At 44.2% G+C, this 20,917-nt stretch overlaps 1 protein-coding gene across 1 annotated transcript in view; it reads left to right on the top strand.

The window, feature by feature from the left end:
• Positions 1-20,917, top strand: part of ninl (ninein-like) — an 87,019-nt gene that overhangs the window by 54,089 nt on the left and 12,013 nt on the right. Inside the window, exons 12-23 of the mRNA XM_085799108.1 lie at positions 1,313-1,399; positions 5,304-5,457; positions 7,082-7,150; positions 7,403-7,533; positions 9,338-9,418; positions 9,930-10,063; positions 11,246-11,383; positions 14,000-14,866; positions 17,070-17,174; positions 19,525-19,594; positions 19,682-19,849; positions 20,711-20,806. Coding sequence (XP_085655234.1) covers positions 1,313-1,399; positions 5,304-5,457; positions 7,082-7,150; positions 7,403-7,533; positions 9,338-9,418; positions 9,930-10,063; positions 11,246-11,383; positions 14,000-14,866; positions 17,070-17,174; positions 19,525-19,594; positions 19,682-19,849; positions 20,711-20,806 — 2,100 coding nt within the window. The remainder of the gene's footprint in view (positions 1-1,312; positions 1,400-5,303; positions 5,458-7,081; positions 7,151-7,402; positions 7,534-9,337; positions 9,419-9,929; positions 10,064-11,245; positions 11,384-13,999; positions 14,867-17,069; positions 17,175-19,524; positions 19,595-19,681; positions 19,850-20,710; positions 20,807-20,917) is intronic.

Below are 20,917 nucleotides of genomic sequence, written 5' to 3'. Positions count from 1 at the left end.
CCAAGCAAAATTGTGAGTTTTTGACCTTCTAATTTGCATATCAAAATGGCCACCAAATTGCCTATCTTGCTCAGTCATTGGACCATTTTCCCCCTAGTTTTTTTTGTAAGTAGGCAATCAAAGATGAGGAAATTAAGTTTCTAGGTCTATGGTCTAGGGTCAGAGCAAGGATATAGTGTAGGCTCACTGCTTTTGTTATGTATACATGTCATATGTATACATATGTCATATCAACAGGGAAAATTTCAGAGTAACATTTATTGAATATTTATATCCACTTTAAAAATGACACATAAATGCTTAATTCCACCTTAGAAGTTATACATTTGCATGTATATGCATAAAAAAAGCAGTGAGCCTCCACTATATCCTTGCTCTGACCGTTGGCTATCGATCTAGAAACTTAATTTCCTCATCTTGATTGCCTACTTACAAAAAAAACTAGGGGGAAATGGTCCAACGACTGAGCAAGATGGGCTTTGGTGGCCATTTTGATATGCAAATTAGAAGGTCAAAAACTCACAATTTCGCTTGGGTACCGTTTTTTTTGGACTCAGCACCCTTGAAATATGTAAGGTAGGCCGGTTCCCAACTTGTACCCAGAAATGCTCCTTACCTCTTATAGAAGAAAGCCTTTTTTCTGAAATCCGTCTAGACTATTATTTTTATCAAGACATTTCAGGTGGTTCATAATGTGTTTTGTAAAAGGATAGTTCAGTAACTGTAAACATACAAAAACAGAGGAAAATTTCAATTTTTAAAATATATTTAAAGGTTATTACGCTATTATTTTACTGGTCCGGCCCACTTGAGATTAAATTGTGCTGTTTGTGGCCCCTGAACTAAATAGAGTTTGACATCCCTGGGTTAAGACTTCCTGTGAGCAGCCGATCAACAGACTGATGATGATGATGATGGTTTGATTTCACTGTTTCACTCTCTCTAACGAACTGAACCAGTTAGAACCAGTTTGAATCTGTTTTACATACTGGACCTAATCTCACACACACACACACACACACACACACACACACACACACACACACACACACACACACACACACACACACACACACACCAACACACACTCACAGGTGTCAGGTGACCCGTCTTCTTGTAGCTGGTGAATTATTAAACTCAGTTTCCTCTGTGACTTCTTCTCCTCGCTGTCGACTCTCTGCTCCGAACACCGACAGGATGTTTGTTCCATTGATCGATTGATCGGTTAATTGATCGATCGTTTGATTGGTTGATTGATTGATTGACAGCGACTCTGGACCAATGAGCTGCTGTGTTTCTGTGTGATTGACAGTTTGGCAGCTTGGACACGGCCGGCGCCGGACTGAGTCATGAGGAGCGTTTCTCTGAGATCGTCAAGGACTACGAGCTGCAGTGCAGGGTGAGTGTGTGTGTGTGTGTGTGTGTGTGTGTGTGCAGGGGCGCTGCTAGGGATTTTGGGCCCCATTAAAAGAATCTTTACAGGGCCCCCAACACAGCTGTGACATTTTTTGATGCTATTTTACATACAACTATGCATTTAAATGGTATTTTTGACTATCAGTCTGCTGCACACACCACAGATTTTCTCTTCTGTTCTTACTGCACGTCTTCTATCTAATTTTTTTAAAGGGTTTATGCTTTTTAAACCATATTTTTTGTAAGAATTAGTATCATGTGTGAGTGTATCTTCTCCTCTTTAGGAAAATATTTGAGTTGCAGCATCACTGTGGTCCATTTGATTGACATGATTGCAGCTGATCCAGTCGGACTGAACCATTTTACATAAATAGGGGGTAGGAGGGGGGCCCTGCAGGCGTTGATGTTTCCAAAACAAATAAAGTTATTGTTACCAGGACATTGAAAATAAAACATTTGTGATTATATGTTAGTTAATAACTTAGTGTCATATTATTTTTTCTGTATTATCATTTCATCATCATATTTTTTCTGAATTAGCTGTCCAAGAGTTTGAGTCCTTAAAAACACTGTAAAAGTGTGTGAATTTATTCATTTTATTAAAAACCAAAGATGAACCGGTTCATAAAAAAGAAAAGAAGATTGTTGTTTTTGTTTTTTGAGAGTGGAGCAATGTTTTTTTGTTTTGTTTTTTGATCAAATTTGTCTTTTATTTATTATCCCAGCCTATTTTGAATTCTGTTGCATCATAGTGGTCTATAGTCTTTATCACAAACTAAACCTGTTAGTAAGTTAAAAGTGTCACTGATGTAAATGGTTACAGCTTGAAGTGGCGGTGAGGTGTTAAAAAATATTGAGAAGGTCTTGAAAATGTCTTAAAAAGGTTTTAGAATTAACTTCAAGATTCCTGTATAAACCCTGTAATAGATACGTGTAGAAAACAAGTCTAAAATGACATTTTGTCAGATTGTTTTTTGAGCACAAATGTTGTCATTCTGCCGTTCTATTTTCACCAAATGTCTCAGATGTGAGATAAAAGAAGCTGAATATTGACTTCACATTACATATAAAGCTCATAGCTGCACGTGCAGACCTCAGGATGTTTAAATGACTTGATGAACCCCGGTACCTTTCTGATCATGTGGCCCCCCACCTAACGGCTGTGGCCCTAAACAACCATAGAGTGTTTATGCCAGGGGCCGGCCCTGAGTGTGTGTGTGTGTGTGTGTGTGTGTGTGTGTGTGTGTGTGTGTGTGTGTGTGTCGGAGTGTGTGAGTGTGTGTGTGTGTGTGTGTGTGTGTGTGTGTGTGTGTGTGTGTGGGCTCGGTGTTGAAGAAGCTCTAATGTCTGTTTGTGTTTGTGCACCTGAACGCCTCGTGTCGGTCCAACAGAAGATCAAGGTGAGGTCACAGGTGTGAGTCAGCTGATGATGTCAGTGTGTTTCTGCTGTGTGTGTGTGTGTGTGTAGGGTCCGGGGCCTTTTTTAATTTATTTTTATTTTATGAATTGTTCCCAAAATAATTTAACTTTTTTTGGGAGAAATTTCCCCCCTTTTTTTTTTTTTTCCTGCAACGCTTTTTTGAGAAAATGTATAGAATTTTTTTTAACTTTATTATTATTATTTTTTTTATTTTTTTTAATTTTAACAGTTTTATCTAGATTTTTTTTATAACTTTTTTTTTTTGAGAGAGAGAAATGTTACCTTAACTTTTTTTCCCCATAAAAGTCTTTTAAAAAGTTTTTTTTGGGAGAAATTTGACTAGTTTTTTCTAGATTTATTTTTAAACTCCCAGAAATTCCTCTGTATTGTATTGTATTGTATTATATTGAATTTTTCTGTGTAATTTATTAACTTTGCTTTAACTTTTAGCACTCTCCTCCCCCTTCCCCTTCAGGCTGCACTTGAAAATAAGAATTTTGTTCTTAATTTGCTCGCCTGGTTAAATAAAAAAAATAAAAAATTCCTCTACAATTTCTCCACAAATTCCCGCCATTGGCCCTAATCTGAACGTACGTAAAAGTAACGTTCTTCAGTCTCAGAACAAATATTTGTATTTCTGGTGTTTGTCTCAAAATGTTTTCCAATGGGGGGGGGTTGGTGGTCTCATTTGTGTCGATTTCGGGTCCTTGATGTAAAAAAGTTTCAGAACCACTGGTGTAATTAAGCAATGTATCCCTCCAGTCCGTGGTCTATGCTCATTCTACCACTCTAAGGGGGAACAACAACGCCCCTTAGAGTGGTAGAATGAGCATAGACCACGGACTGGAGGGATATATTACTTTTATAAAACGGTTACCAATAATGACAATATGAAAGAGGGATACGCAATCAATTTCATGTAGTTTTCTTCAACCAGAATAAAAATCTGTTCCCAGCTGTCCAGACGTTAGCTCCAAGTAGCTCTGTCACTGCTCAGTCCCCTCTACCATTGTTAACCCTCTGGAGGTCAAAGTTCACCTTCAACATGTCAATTACACTACTTTACTAGGGTGAAGTCAGGTAAAGTGGGCCACTTTTTGGTAAACGACTAATAAGACCATCAAAAACGCTATGCATGAAATCCATTGATATTTTTAAAAATCGACATATACAGTAGGTCTCTTAAATGTTTCTGTGTGAAAAAAAAATTAAAAAGTATAATTATTTTGGAATTATGAGAGTTAAAGTATGGGGATGTTCTCGTCCTCTCGAGGTACGATGAATGTTCAGGTAAAATGGGCCAAGAGAGAACAACACAGTAATTTTAGCAGAAATCATTACAATTTTAATAATTAATTGACACTACTACTAAACTACAACACTAAACTAAACATTAACAGTAAAAACATAAGAGGTTGAAGACATTTTTTAACCTTAAAATGCATTTTAAAATGACATGATCATGTTGTTGCTATGCTCTTTGTTAGCTGACTATGTTATAGGCTCTTTTACTGTGTGTGTATGTGTGTGTGTGGCATTATAGATGCCATTTTCCCCCCCACAGTGCTAATGGCACCATGAGTGGCACTGACCAACCTTGGATATATATCTAACTTTGAACATGTTTTGCACCCTCAATTTCTGTGTAACTTCAGTGTGAGACTGTGTTTTGTATGTGGCCCATTTTAGCTGAAATGCATGGCTCAATTTACCATGATGCATTAAGGTAAATTGAGCCACCCACAAAAAATGCATTTAAATTAAAAATAAGTAAGCTTAGCAAGAATTTTGCATTCTATCCAATGGGGGGAATCACAATGTGTATTATAAATCAATTTTTTTATTGTAGATCTGTTTTTTTACGGAGTTATCAACCTTATCAGTTTCAAGTGAAATTTGTTTGCCAGGCCACTTTTCGCACACTTCTCCTCAGCAGGCTGGATATAAAGCATTGTCCCACCCACAACAGCAACCAGAGACTCAAATCTATTGTTTTTTTTTCAAGTACAGTTGTAGCAACAATTTGAAATCATTTACAGCCATTGCCTGTTAAAACTTAAAAAGCTAGGAGGCTCAAACCTTAACTGGCCCAATTTACCTGATGTCACCCTACAGTTTTAACATCGTAAAAACATCAACTGTCTGTTGCTACGGACTGCAACAGTCCGTTGTCATGGATACATGACAACAACTTCCATTCATACCAGTCATACGTGCCTGAGGCGGAGTGATAGCCTACGCTGTGATAAGGCTTTAGAATAGTAGCCGTGGTAACTGCTCATTATACCACGGTTAACAACCAATCAGATCGTCGGATTTCACCTTTTACGTTTTATAAATGCTGATAACCGTGTGTGTGTGTGTGTGTGTCTCTGTGTGTGTGTGTGTGTGTGTGTGTGTGTGTGTGTGTGTGTCTCTGTGTGTCTCTGTGTGTGTGTGTGTGTGTGTGTGTGTGTGTTGCGTTCAGGAGCTGCGGGACAGGAACGATGAGCTGAGCTCGGAGTTGGAGCTGCTGAAGAGTCAGAGGAGCGACAGGAAGTGGAGGAGGAGGAGACGGAGGGGGGACACGACCGGTCTGGACTGGGACCAACAGCAGGGAGACGCCACCGGGACCGACTCAGGTAACCACGGCAACGGCAACAATGATCAGCTATAAATTCATAACATCTCTGAAATGTCAGTCAGTTGTAAAAAGTCAAAAAACGACTTACAACCACTGTTCCCTCTCAGGTGTTTTACTGCTCCACCTCTTTGCCCAGAAGACAAAAAAAGTTGCAGACTCAAATATCCCCGACTAGTTTACTGTTCATATTTATTTCTACCTAATGTGGCTTCGAACTGTGAAATGTATGACCTTAACCGTGGTCTGTAGTGCAACTACAGACCACGGTTAAGTTTTTGCTTGAGAATTATTATTACTGTTCATATCAAGATGCTTCTGTGCCAAGAGTTGATGACACCAACTTGATGTTAGTTAGTTTTTTCATATTGTTCATATGGCAATAAATGCAAAATCTATTTTGCCAAAACAATATAGTATTTTGTTATCATTACCTGTAACTGACCTAGATATGGAGCAGCCTCGGTAATGTTGTCAAAATAATCTGTTATTAATCATTATAGTAATAGCCAATTGTATGTGAGGACTACAGATGGAAATTAGCGGCTCCGCTAAATCTGGTGCAGCCATCTTTTTATTGTTTCAATAACTAATGTCACTGCACACTGTCCTTTTTAAATAAATAAATGAAAAAAATTTATATTTGGAGTTGTAGAGGTGAGGCCATAGCACCAGCATGTGGACATACGCTTAAGCTGTCGCTCACAGTCGCTCCAGCATGTCATCAGGGGAGTTGAATTTCTGCTCAGGAGTTTTGAAAATTAGAGGGAACATTGCTTACAAACCACAGGAAGAGAAACTAATCAATGGACCGATCACTGATCAATACAGCTCCACTGGAGAATAAAGGCACGGCAGCTTTATTTATATATGATAGCGCATTTCATACCAAGGGACAACTCAATGTCCTTTACATAAAAACTAAACATTTAACAGTCAGAACTGGAAACGGGAAAAAAACAGTTTTTAAATACTAAAATAAACCCAAAATAGTAAAAATTGGAAACATTAAACATACTATTGAAAGCAAGAGGAAAGAAATATTTATATATATAATATATACATAACTGAACAGGAAACAGATCATCTGTCTGAGGATCCTTTCACAGTAAAACTAACATCAGGTTGATCAGTGTGACATCTGGAGCTGAGACAGATGTGGTGATGTGGTGCAGTGACAGGTGTGTGACAGTAGGTGGCGCCAGAGCAGAGCAGAGCAGAGCAGGCAGCTGATTGGCTGCTGTCGCCCCCTTCAAAATAAAAGACAACACAACCTGAATGAACGAGTCGGAAACTGGAATCTAGTAGAACCGGTCGGTGCAGGTTGACCCGGACTCGCCCACACACACACACACACACACACACACACACACACTAACACACACACACACACACACACACACACACACACACACACACACACACACACACACACACACACACTCTCTCCCTCTCTCTTCCATCCAGTTGTGTTTCCGTGTGGTTGTGTTTCAGTCTCACAGTCTCTCTGCTGCTTCACTGTGTCACACTCTGACCTGTGTGTGTGTCTGTGTGTGTGTGTGTGTGTGTGTGTGTGTGTGTGTGTGTGTGTGTGTGTGTGTGTGTGTGTGTCTGTGTGTTTTCAGACGATTCGGACATGAAGCGCAGCCCGTCACCTGCTGTGAGGAAGAAACTGCAGCCGACTGATAAAACTGGTGAGACACACACACTCAGACACACACACACACACACACACACACACACACACACACACACACACACACACACACACACACACACACACAGCTGTCAATCAAAGCCACAGAAAGCAGCGCTACAGCGTTTTAAAAGCTTACACCGCTAATGGAACAGTGTGTGTGTGTGTGTTTGTGTGTCTGTGTGTGTGTGTCTGTGTGTGTGTGTGTGTGTGTGTGTGTGTCTGTGTCTGTGTGTGTGTGTGCGTGCAGCTCTGGGCTCTCTGGACAGCGTGTGTGTGTCTGGACCGGCCGTCAGCATCCAGACTGAACTGGCTCTGGAGCAGCTGAAGCAGAAACACAACCAGGAGCTGCAGCAGCTGCACATCACCATGGAGACGCAGGTAACATGCAACATAGTCACAGCAGCAGGTTCGTTACCTTTAATTGTCGGTGCAAGCTGTTTTTAGAACGGCGGAGCAGAGCCGTGAGCTGCTCAGAGCTACGCTACGGAGGCTCATTATGGGATTTCTTGGTTTCCCTCATCAAACTCATCAAATACACAATCCAACAACTCCACAACGCTCTGGTGGACAAGTTGTGAGCTGCACATTCACCACGCTATGAGATAATAACACAACGTTACCACACAGAGTTGTTTTAGAGGGAAATACAGAGACTGTTGATGAAAAACTGTCCCTGAAGGCAACGTGCATCAGTGGTTTTGCATGAATTTCCCTCTAAAACAACTCTGTGTGGTAACGTTGTGTTATTATCTCATAGTGTGGTGAATGTGCAGCTCACAACTTGTCCACCAGAGCGTTGTGGAGTTGTTGGATAATTGTGTATTTGATGAGTTTGATGATGAGGGAAACCAACTGAGAAATCCCATAATGAGCCTCCGTAGCGTAGCTCTGAGCAGCTCACGGCTCTGCTCCACCGTTCTAAAAATAGCTTGCACCGACAATTAAAGGTAACGAACCTACTGCTATGACTATAGGGATTATGGCAATGGGACAATTTGACAAAATGTTGAACTATCCCTTTAAAAAAAAGTTCATATTTTGTTTTTAGAACAACACACCACAGCAACAGACACTCGTTAGCAGAGGAACAGATTTGCTTTTAATGATTTTGCCATCCTTAATCCCTATAGTCATAGCAGCAGGTTCATTACCTTTAATTGTCGGTGCAAGCTATTTTTAGAACGGCGGAGCAGAGCCGTGAGCTGCTCAGAGCTACGCTACGGAGGCTCATTATGGGATTTCTTGGTTTCCCTCATCATCAAACTCATCAAATACACAATCCAACAACTCCACAACGCTCTGGTGGACAAGTTGTGAGCTGCACATTCACCACGCTATGAGATAATAACACAACGTTACCACACAGAGTTGTTTTAGAGGGAAATACAGAGACTGATGATGAAAAACTGTCCCTGAAGGCAACGTGCATCAGTGGTTTTGCATGAATTTACCTTTTCTAAAAACAGCTTGCACCGACAATTAAAGGTAACGAACCTACTGCTATGACTATAGGGATTATGGCAATGGGACAATTTGACAAAATGTTGAACTATCCCTTTAAAAAAAAGTTCATATTTTGTTTTTAGAACAACACACCACAGCATCAGACACTTGTTAGCAGAGGAACAGATTTGCTTTTAATGATTTTGCCATCCATAATCCCTATAGTCATAGCAGTAGGTTCGTTACCTTTAATTGTCGGTGCAAGCTGTTTTTAGAACGGCGGAGCAGAGCCGTGAGCTGCTCAGAGCTACGCTACTAATGGAGGCTCATTATGGGATTTCTTGGTTTCCCTCATCATCAAACTCATCAAATACACAATCCAACAACTCCACAACGCTCTGGTGGACAAGTTGTGAGCTGCACATTCACCACGCTATGAGATAATAACACAACGTTACCACACAGAGTTGTTTTAGAGGGAAATTCATGCAAAACCACTGATGCACGTTGCCTTCAGGGACAGTTTTTCATCAACAGTCTCTGCATTTCCCTCTAAAACAACTCTGTAATAAAGTTGCATTTGAATGAAGCAGCAGATTATTAATCAGTTCAAACCAATAAAGTGCATCTTAAATGTTCCAGCTGCTGTAACATCTGCAGCAGCTGCAGGTCTGGGATCAGATGAAGTTAATTATGAGGTGACTGATAGTTAATGAACCCTTTCGTTATCGTTCCTCAGGTGAACTACTACGAGCGAAGCCTGGAGCTGATGAGACAGAGCATGGAGGTGGAGCGCAAAGACATCAGCCAGGCCTTCAAGGTGACAGCTGCACCATCCCATTTACTTTACTTTATCTATTTGCACCGTAAAAATCAAGGACAGTTACAAAAACAGAACAGGAGAAGTTAAAAACCCTTTAATACCTCCCTGATAGATACGGTAAAAGATTCAAGAACAATTCAACAACAAGAAAAAAGAAAGAAAGCAGCAAAGTGACTTATTATAACAAGAAGAGTGAAAATAAAATGAGTATAGTATGTATAAATATGAAATGGATTGTGTTGAGTCAGATAGTTTCCTTCAGTCTGGACCTGAAATGAATGAGAGATGAAGATGTTTGTTCTAATGAAGATGAGAGTTTTAAAGTGAGGAAACGTCTGTGATGCATCAACTGGAGGATGAAGTTCATCAGTTCGTCTTGTTGTAGGAACAAACCTGAGAGTTAACGAAAGAATTCACTGAACGATTTGGAAGCAAGTATGTGCAAAGATGAATATATTTCTAAATAAATGTGCAGGATTGAAGTGTTGGGTGTGTTGTTGTGTTTCAGCTGGAGATCAGTGAGCTGGAGGAGCAGAAGACTCAGGTGGAGCAGCAGGTGAAGCAGCTGAAGGAGGCGCTGGACAGACATGGAGGAGGAGGAGGAGGAGGAGGAGGAGGGTGGAGCAACGAGCAGGAGCGCAGGTGAGGAAGACAACGGCCACTTTTCTGTCAGACTTACTCTCTTTTTTTTTTTGACTTTCAGTTTGTGTTCTTGTAGATCAGGTGTGTTGTATCGTTTAAACATCACGGTTTTCCTCCTCCATGATCAACGACGTCCTGTTTAGCTTCAGTTTCCTCTGACTGATCGACGACCTGTTGGTGAAACTATTAATGTCGACAAAGTGATGGAGAGTTTGTCGTCGTGTTTTATTTTGAAATTTAACGGATGCTCGGTGCGTTTGACTTCCTGTGTGGTGCGATCTAATCGACATAGATCGATGCACGACGGCTCCGTCGTCCGGCAAAAAGTGACCTGCTGCGTATTTGTGTCGGACGCCGGAGTGGAGACGCATCTGAGACACGTTCACGTTCACCTGTTTTGTTCAGTTTGTTCACAAAAACCCACAATGCAATTCAATTCAATTCAATTCAATTCAATTCAATTCAATTCAATTCAATTCAATTCAATTCAATATACTTTAATTGTCCCCGTAGGGAAATTCATCGTGGACGTCACTGGTGGTCCGCAGTTTGACAATAAAACAATCAAACAAACAATAAAAGTTGAGCGATCAGTAACCCGTACTGCTACAGTACACAGCATCATAAAATATCCATTAATCAATCAATCAATCAATCAATCAATGAATAACCTGTACTGATACAGTACACATTAAACACCACATATACGTTACCCATACCATCACAGCACACAGCAACAAAAAATGGCAGTTGCCCAACCGTTACAATACAGTGCACAGTGTTTTATCAACTGTACACTAACTAACTGCATATGTGCATTCAGAATATTAACAGATGTTGGAATAAAAGAATGTTTGTAGCGGTTCAACCTGCTCCGGGGAACTCTACATCTCCTCCCAGAGGGAAGGAAGCAGCTGATACTCTGAATGGAGAATATGGGATTGATCAGACAAAAATTTGCGTGCGTGTCTCAAGGTGGATTGTTCGTAAATGGATTGAAGAGAAACATGATCTTTAACGCCCATGATTTTCATGGCATGTTGTACCAGGCGATTAATTTGTGTCTTTAGTTGAACAGACAAGTTGCCGTACCAGGCTGTAATTCCGTACCTTATGATACTCTCCAGTACCACCAACCAGAACCAGAACCAGAACCAGAGCCAGGTGTGTTTTATTTCCCAGGATGCAGCGGGAGCGCGCCGAGCTGGAGCAGAACTTCGCCCGTGAGATCGGTAACCTGGTGCAGCGGCTGAGCGGAGAGAAGGAGCAGCTGGAGGCCGAGCTGCAGCTGAAGATGGACCAGCAGCTGATGGCGCTCAGGTCAGTCTGGAGGGGGGAGGGGGGGGGTTTCCATAGCAACCACATTGTTTTTATTAAGGTGAGACACTACAGGTGATACATTTAAATAACAGATATCATCATGAAACTGAGACAAATATCAAATTTTATGTTTAAATATGTAAATGTGGCAATATCTAATTAAATATGCACTAATTTGCATATATTTCCAGAACAGAAATCTAAACAATGGATAAAGCTGCTTTGTTTTATCTTGTTAACATATTAGAGTCTTTAGTTTTTCCAGAGGAGGATTGTGGATATCTCTTTTTATCACTCTGTAAATGAGAAATATGTCACCAGCCCTAAAAAATATATAATTTCTCCATGTTTTTAGTAATAAAATGTTGTATAAATGAGGCTGTGAATGATATATCAACAATCCCCTCTATAAAAACCTTCAGAATATAGAAAGGGATCAAAGTGGAAGGTTTGGTGTCTGGAAGTGCTGCTGAAGTGGAGATCCTTTCAACTGTGCGTGCGGTAACCATGGAGATAGAGCCGTATCGTCCGTAATTAGCTTAGCTCAAACACTGGAAGTCTATGGGTATTGTTAGCCTGCCTCCACCTAAAGTCATCAGAGAAACTCTTCAGCAACTGGGAAACCGGCGGGCCGATCTTCGTCTCAGAGCTGACAAAACTCTCCGGTAAGGCATCTTGAGCGGTCAAATGCCGCTAACGGGACGAGATCGGTCAAAACGGAGGGTTCAAGCAAAGACGCTTTATTTTGGTTCAAGCTAGCTACATCGAGGGTAGGTTAGCTTCCTATTTCAAAGTAAAAGCACAAATTCTATCGTCATGGTTTTCTGTATGTAAAGGGCAACGGGTGTTTTATTTTGTGAAAGTAACCGGAAGTGCGTTGGTCACAACGGCTAGCTTGAGTAGCGCCGAATTTGTCCGAACAAAATTGTAAACAGCTGGTATTTAGACAAATTAACGACACACTGCTGATCTAAACGGCTACTTTCTCACCTAAACATGTTTGAAATGTGGATAAAGTGATATATTTACAGAGTTTAGAGCTAAAATGAAACCAGCTTCTGACTGCTGATTTCAGCTCAGGTAGGAGGCAGGCTAACACTACCCATACACTTCCAGTGTTTGAGCTAAGCTAATTAGCGACTTTAGGTGGAGGCAGGCTAACACTACCTATACACTTCCAGTGTTTGAGCTAAGCTAATTAGCGACTTTAGGTGGAGGCAGGCTAACACTACCCATACACTTCCAGTGTTTGAGCTAAGCTAATTAGCGACTTTAGGTGGAGGCAGGCTAACACTACCCATACACTTCCAGCGTTTGAGCTAAGCTAATTAGTGACTTTAGGTGGAGGCAGGCTAACACTACCCATACACTTCCAGTGTTTGAGCTAAGCTAATTAGAGACTTTAGGTGGAGGCAGGCTAACACTACCCATACACTTCCAGCGTTTGAGCTAAGCTAATTAGTGACTTTAGGTGGAGGCAGGCTAACACTACCCATAAGCGGCGTTCACACCGAACGCGATAGACGCGAATGGAGCGGCAACTCTACATTGAAAATCAATGTAAATGGCGCGATGACACGCGATTCAGGCGGAGGCGGCGCGAATGGAGCGTCTGGTGCGATGAGACGCGGCGCGAATGAAGCGGCGCGTCTGAAGCGGCGAGAATAAAGTTGAAAATATTGAACTTTTCAGGCGGCATCGCGCCGTGACATCCAATCAGCGACGAGTTCAAGCCGACGACGTCACTTCTCTGTACGGTTGTTTACACTCAGAACAACATGAAGGAGAAGCTGATTGTATTTGAGCTGTGTGTGGGCACCGCTGCCGTCTTCTACACAGAGTGAACAAAAAAAAAAAACACACACACACACACACACAGTGAACCCAGACACGACGGCGGGTGGTTTTCTGGTGTTTCTGAGACTTGTACAGCAGTAGTACAGTGCAGCAAAGGTGGTGATATCAGCCACGATTGACGTGGAAAGGGAGCAGGTTGAGATCACCGGTTTTCAAATGAACGGGCGGAGCGTCTAGCGCGAATGACGCGATGGACGCGAATGATCCAAAATGACCAAGCGGTGCGAATGAAGCGTCTGGCGCGATTATATTCGCGTCTATCGCGTTCGGTGTGAACGCCGCTATACACTTCCAGTGTTTGAGCTAAGCTAATTAGCGACTTTAGGTGGAGGCAGGCTAACACTACCCATACACTTCCAGCGTTTGAGCTAAGCTAATTAGTGACTTTAGGTGGAGGCAGGCTAACACTACCCATACACTTCCAGTGTTTGAGCTAAGCTAATTAGAGACTTTAGGTGGAGGCAGGCTAACACTACCCATACACTTCCAGTGTTTGAGCTAAGCTAATTACGGGCGATACGGCTCTATCTCCCTTGTTACTGCACGCACAGTGGAAAGGATGGTGTCTATCTGCTGGTCATGGACTCGGGAGTGAGGCAAGACACGGAAAAAAATGTTGGCGTATCCCTTTAAAAAAAGACATGATAGAGAAGAGAAACATCCCATAATCTCTAAATTGATCGGTGCATCAATAATCAGCGTGTTAGCGTCTCACCTTAAACTCACTGGTTGTAACACGCGGCTCCGTACGGCGACCAGAGAGGAGGCGCAGCTGCAGCAGCGCCTCCTCCTCCAGCAGCTGCAGGAGCAGAGAGGATTCTGGGAGCAGCGCCTCGTCCAATCAGAGCAGGAGAAGATGCAGAGCGAGGAGGAGCGGGAGGAGCAGGAGGAGGCGCTCTGTCGGTTGACCCGCCGGCTCGGCCAATCGGAGGCCTGCGTGGAGCAGCTGGAGGCGCAGCTGCAGGAGGCGCGCTCCCAGCTGGAGGAGCAGGAGCAGCTGAGCAGACGGCTGGCTGCGGAGAAGCAGGAGGCGCAGGAGGAGGCGCAGCGCTCCGTCTGCAGACTCTCGGCGGAGCTGGACTCTCTGAGGACGGACCGGGTCCGCCTGATCCAGGACCTGAAGGAGCAGGCGATGGCGGTCGACCGCGTCTCCGAGGAGCTGGAGCGGAGGAGGAGGAGGAGGAGCGGCGAGGAGGAGGAGGAGGTGCAGCGTCTGCAGGAGGCTCTGGCCCAGGAGCAGGAGGAGGCGCGGCGTCTGGAGCAGGAGAACCGGAGCTACGGTGGCCTGGCGGACCAGCTGTCGACCCAGATCGTGGAGATGGAGGAGGAGATCTCCTCGCTGCAGCACCTCCTCGCCCAGAGGGAGGAGGAGATCTCCTCCCTGCAGCACCTCCTCGCCCAGAGGGAGGAGGAGATCTCCTCGCTGCAGCACCTCCTCGCGTCGCTCCGCACGCAGCTCAGCGCCAAGGACGCGGAGCTGGGCCGCGCGCTGGAGCAGAAGCGGCTGCTGCAGGAGGAGCAGCAGGAGGCGCAGAGGGAGAGGAGCAGCATGAGGAGGCAGCTGGAGGAGCTGGAGCAGCTGGTTCTGGTTCTGGAGGAGGTGATGGACCCGGCGAGTCCTCACAGGTTGGTCCGCATGACGACCCCGACCCGGATACACCTGAATCCGGTCCAGAATCCGGTCCAGGGCTGTGTCCGAAATCACCTATTATATAGTGACCAGTTGTTGTAGTGGTGTCCGAATGTTTAGTGATTATTAATGTTCACTATATAGTGACTGAATCTATCCCACGAGATATACAAGATATCCCATCATGCATTGCGGTCACGGATGGCCGTTACCACAGCAACCCAGAGCGACCGGTGTAGCTACCAAATAAATGCAGTAGTGACCGGTGTAGCTACCAAATAAATGAAGTAGTGACCGGTGTAGCTACCAAATAAATGAAGTAGTGACCGGTGTAGCTACCAAATAAATGAAGTAGTGACCGGTGTAGCTACCAAATAAATGAAGTAGTGACCGGTGTAGCTACCAAATAAATGAAGTAGTGACCGGTGTAGCTACCAAATAAATGCAGTAGTGACCGGTGTAGCTACCAAATAAATGCAGTAGTGACCGGTGTAGCTACTAAATAAATGAAGTAGTGACCGGTGTAGCTACCAAATAAATGAAGTAGTGACCGGTGTAGCTACCAAATAAATGAAGTAGTGACCGGTGTAGCTACTAAATAAATGAAGTAGTGACCGGTGTAGCTACCAAATAAATGAAGTAGTGACCGGTGTAGCTACTAAATAAATGAAGTAGTGACCGGTGTAGCTACCAAATAAATGAAGTAGTGACCGGTGTAGCTACCAAATAAATGCAGTAGTGCAGCAGCCTCAATAAATGTGTCCAGCTGCCAGAGTTGTCCGGTCACGGCTTCCACAGACTCCCACAACAAACGTCGGAGCAAATTTCCTAACAAGCGTTATAAACTGACCACAGACTCTGGATAGCGATGCTAATTTCTGTTAGCCCGTCTATGGTGTTTTACATTATACGTTAGCATTAAGCTAGCTGACGTTATGCTTAGTTGTGACACTGGCTGTGTGTGTTTTGAATGTTGTTTCAAACTATGTGGGTTTGATTGAACATCTTTGATATATTACCGCTTAATATATTGCTTTACTCCTCTACACCGGCCGTTACCATGGTTGTATCCATGGTACCTGTGTACCTGTGTGTACTGTGCGGCGGAGTAGTGTCCGAAAGTGTTTTTTTATTTGACCAGTGAGTCACTATATTGAATTCACTATATAGTGAGTAAGGAGGAGGGAGTGAGGGAGTGATTTCGGACACAACCCTGGACTCGGTCCTGAATCCGGTCCTGAATCCGGTCCTGAATCCGGTCCTGAATCCGGTCCTGAATCCGGTCCTGATGAGAACTAACCTCCGTCTGCTGTTGCTGCTGCTGGCCACGCCCCCCTGCGCTCTGATTGGCTCTCTGCTGCTGCTGGCCACGCCCCCTCTGCGCTCTGATTGGCTCTCTGCTGCTGCTGGCCACGCCCCCCTGCGCTCTGATTGGCTCTCTGTGGGAATGCTCTAACCTCATCACCTCACCGCCGCCTCTAACCCAATGACATCATCCTCTAAACGCATGACATCACCACCTTCAGTAACGCACGTCTGTCTGTTTCCTGTTTGTCTGAACTTCAAAGTAAAAGCCTGAAATTAATTCTGCTCCGATGTGATGATGATGATGATGATGATGATGATGATGATGATGATTGCAGCCAATGATCAATGACAGTCGATCAATAATCAATTAGAACTTAAAGGTGAAACTAAAGCCTGAGGAGGAGGAAGGGGAGGAGGAGGATAAAGGAGAAGGAGGAGGAAGATAAAGGAGGAGGAGGAAGATAGAGAAGGAGGAGAAAGGAGGAAGATAAAGGAGGAGGAGGAAGATAGAGAAGGAGGAGAAAGGAGGAAGATAGAGAAGAAGGAGGTGGTGGAGGTGGATGTGGAGAAAGATAAAAGAGGAGGAGGAGAAAGTGGAGGAAAAGGAGGGGGAAGATAGAGGAGGAAGATAAAAGAGGAGGAGGAGGAGGAGGAGAAAGTGGAGGAAGAGGAGGGGGAAGATAGAGGAGGAGGAGGAAGATAAAAGAGGAGAAAGGAGGAAGAGAAGGAGGAGGAGAAAGGAGGAGGAGGAAGAGGGGGAGAAGGAGGAAGATAAAGGAGGAGAGGAGGAGGAGGAGAAAGGAGGAAGAGGAGGAAGATAAAGGAGGAGAAAGGAGGAGGAGGAGGAGGAGAAAAGAGGAGGTGTGACTGTGACCTCCTGTGTCTCCTCAGGACTCAGATGGAGGAGGTGCGGTCGGAGAACGGAGCTCTGCAGGAGAGACTGAGCCTCCTGCAGCAGGAGGTGCAGAACCTGGAGGAGCAGCTCTGCAAGAAGAGGTGAGGAGGAGGAGGAAACCGGTTCAGACCGGAGGAAACCGGTTCAGACTGGAACCAGTCATAGATATAAACACGTAGCTGCTGCCCATTAGAATGGAACGTCGTCGTGGCGGCCATCTTGGGGGGGAGGTGAATGCATTTTGTTATGTTTTGTTTCACCTCGTACTGCCGTTCGTGAGCGATATTTTTTTTCGTAGGATGAGTCCGGGAAAGTCCCGCCTTTCCCGCCGTTCCCGCCTCTGATTGGCTAGATGGGCTCCATTTTCGACTCTGATTGGCTAGAAGGACTCTCGCCTGATTGGTTGTTTGTTTTGGCTGTGAAACGGCTGTGAAACGCAGGCTGTCGGCAAAGTGTGATAAGTGCCTGGATCTACCTGGACTCTCTCTACTTATCTGGCCTGTCTAGCCTCTACCTGGTCTTTTTACTAAACTTAACCAACTCCTTTCTTCATTGTCTAAACCCAACCAACGGCACAATTACACTTCTCACTCAAACTCAAAATGTAAACTTGGAATATAAATTTAAAAACTAAATTTTTCAGAATGTGAAACCAGCGGGGATCGAACTCAGATTCACCACACCGCAGGCGAAAACGCAAACCGCTACGCCATGGGATCTGATTACATTTAAGACTTCAGTTGTGTATATTTTAGTTTACTACAGTACTGTTGTGAGATGACGTCAATCAGAGGAGAATTCATCCAGCCAATCAGAGGCAGGGAAGGCGGGACTTTCCCGGACATATCCTACGGAAAAAAATATTGCCGTTCGCGACATGCATGATGACGTCATCTATGGTTTTTACTAGGGATGTCCCGATCCGATCACGTGATCGGAAATCGGGGTCGATCACGTGGTTTCAGACTCGATCGGAATCGGACGTTACATCCCGATCAGGAATCGGATATATTACATAGATCTACATGTCAGGGTTTTCCTATCTGTCTAAAGCGAAGACGGGCCGCATGGGGGGCGTTCAGATGTATCATCTTTTGCACTCTCAAACACATTACTTTTACTGTAGACGTTCGTCATGTGCGCTCATTACCCAAAGCGACGCGCATTCGGTGCAGCGTGCTTGTGTTTTGTGCATGGTCTGTGGCGCACAGCTCCACGGTGTGTGTGTGGCTGTGTTGTCGCGGACAAGTAACGATATGAAATGACGGCGCTTGCGAGAGTGTGAGAGACGATCGTGTCACCGTGTCAGCTCACTGTTTGTTTGTGTGTGTGTGGCTGCGTTGTTTCACTGCTGACTTCCAAGCAGCTTGTTGTTGATGTTTGAGCGCTACACACACCTGCAGCAACAACAGTCACTGCAGCTTCTACTGAGAGCGAGTCAGACCTAACGCACGTGAGACCGACACACGGACCGACCGCGCAGATGTCGCGGACATTGTTAAACTTCTCATACTGTTGAATAAAAAACTACCGTTGTGTTGCGTGATGGCAGATACAGAACCAGGTATTTATTTAAAGTTAGAGAGGGAGAAGGAGCAAGGTGAGCTGGGTGAGTGAGTGAGGGAGGGAGAAGGAGCGAGGTGAGCTGGGTGAGGGAGGGAGAAGGAGCGGAGTGAGTGAGGGAGGGAGAAGGAGCGAGGTGAGGGAGGAGGGGGGGGGGGCAGACAGGCAGGAGAGGGTGGGATCAGGGGAGAGAGGCTGGTGATTGAGAAAGACATGATAAGCTATTTTATTTTTGACCAAATGTTCTTGTTGTTGACTTATGGATAACGGCATTAATATTATACTGTGGAGCTACTGTGCTAATATACATTGAGAGTTTACAATACTGCAATAAATGTCATGGGCTTGTTATTGAGGTAGAGTATTATTGTGAGATTGTGATATTGTTACATCCCTAGTAGAGCACAAAGAACAGAAAAATAGTGGGATGATACAGTTGATCTACATTAAAAACTTTACTGCATTGCCAAAGTATCGGATCGGGACTCGGTATCGGCAGATACTCAAAATCAAATGACTCGGACTCGGACTCGGGGGCAAAAAAATGTGATCGGGACATCCCTAGTTTTTACCATTGATATATATATATACAAGGAACTCCCTCCCAAGATGGCGGCCGCGACGACGTGTCTGACAAGCCCGAATGCAGCATCTAGCTACGTGTATATACTGTATCTATGGAAACCGGTGACATATGACTGGTCCTTGAGACGGTTCAAACGGGTCCCAATTTTTTCTCAAAATATTTAAACTTTTTTTGAGAAAGTTTCCTTTTTTTCCCCTTTTTTTCCCCTTTTTTTCCCCTTTTTTTGGAGAAATTTTGCCACTTTTGTCTAGAAATTTTTAAACGTTTTTTTTTTGAGAAATATTTACCTTCTTCTTCTTCAGGAGGAAAGTGGAGGAGCTGGAGACAGAACACGAGAGGAGCAGAGAAGAAGAAGAACAGCTGCACAGAGAGGTGAGGAGCTGTTGGTCCTGATGATGTCATGGTGATGACATCATAATGACCTCATCATGACCTCATCATCTCCTCCTCCCCCTGCAGAACTCCCGCTACAGAGAGGAGGTGCTGCAGCTGAGCAGCAGGAATCTGCAGCTGAGCGACGACAACGCTGAGCTCAGCTCTCGTCTCCGTGGGGAACAGGAGTCGGTCCGGATGCTGCGGGAGCGCCTAGCAACCGTCTCCAAGGAGCAGGAGGAGGGAGGAGCTACGGTGAGAGTCACACGTCACATGACCTGGTCTCCTTCACTCTGAGGAGTTACAACTACTTCCTGGTAGAAAACCAGCATGAGAACAATAGTGACGGACGAGAGTTTCACTATATTTATCTAATTTTTCACGTCACTATATCACCGTTTAGACTAATCTGATGTTTGTAAAGTTTATAAAACCAATGATTGGACAAACATTACTATTTATCTGTGTACATTTTTGTAATTAGTCATGGTTATCATAGATTAGCCGGGCTAACGGTTAGCTACCTGTTTAACTTTAATAACTCAGTGACTCAATAAACGCTCCATGAAAAAATATTTTCTCCAGCGGATATCTGAGTTCCAACATGACTGAGCTAACTGGAGTAGTTTCATGTGGTGTCCCACAACGGGAGGGTTTTAACAGCTGACGTCCTGCTGTTAGCTTAGCTACCCGCCGTTAGCTTAGCTACCGTTAGCTTAGCTACCGTTAGCTGTCCCTGTCAGCTGAGCCACTGATGCTTTCTACACACCGTGATTCCCCCAAACTGAATAAATACAACACATAGCAACACAAAACACACACACACAGAAATAGTAATGTTTCTTCAATCATTTCAGATTTGTCTAAACGGTGATAGGGCGTGAAAAATATGATATATAGCTAAACTCTTGTTCGTTACTATTGATCTCATTCACATTACAGCTGGTTTTCTACCAGGAAGTAGAATGTAAACAACAAGGAGATTCGGTCTATACGATGGCTCGTCAGGTGTCTGTGTGTCCTGACGCTGCTCTCTGATTGGCTGCTTGTCCTGACGCTGCTCTCTGATTGGCTGCTTGTCCTGACGCTGCTCTCTGATTGGCTGCTGCTCCTCAGGTGCTGTGGCTGCAGGACGCGGCGGCACAGCAGGAGGCGGCGTGGACGCAGGAGAAGACGCTGCTGGAGAGAGAGATGCTGAGCTGCAGGGACAAGGTGCTGATCAATAACCAACATCTGATCAATAACCAACATCTGATCAATAACCGACATCTGATCAATAACCAATATCTCTCAGTGAAGATCAATGATGTTCATGTTGTTGTT

The sequence above is a fragment of the Trachurus japonicus genome, chromosome 15 (genome assembly GCF_045865225.1).
Source record: "Trachurus japonicus isolate A0001 chromosome 15, Traja_1.0".
Taxonomy (NCBI): Eukaryota; Metazoa; Chordata; class Actinopteri; order Carangiformes; family Carangidae; genus Trachurus; species Trachurus japonicus.
The sequence above is the reverse complement of the archived record's forward strand: the minus strand, read 5'-3'. Positions and strand labels throughout refer to the sequence as shown.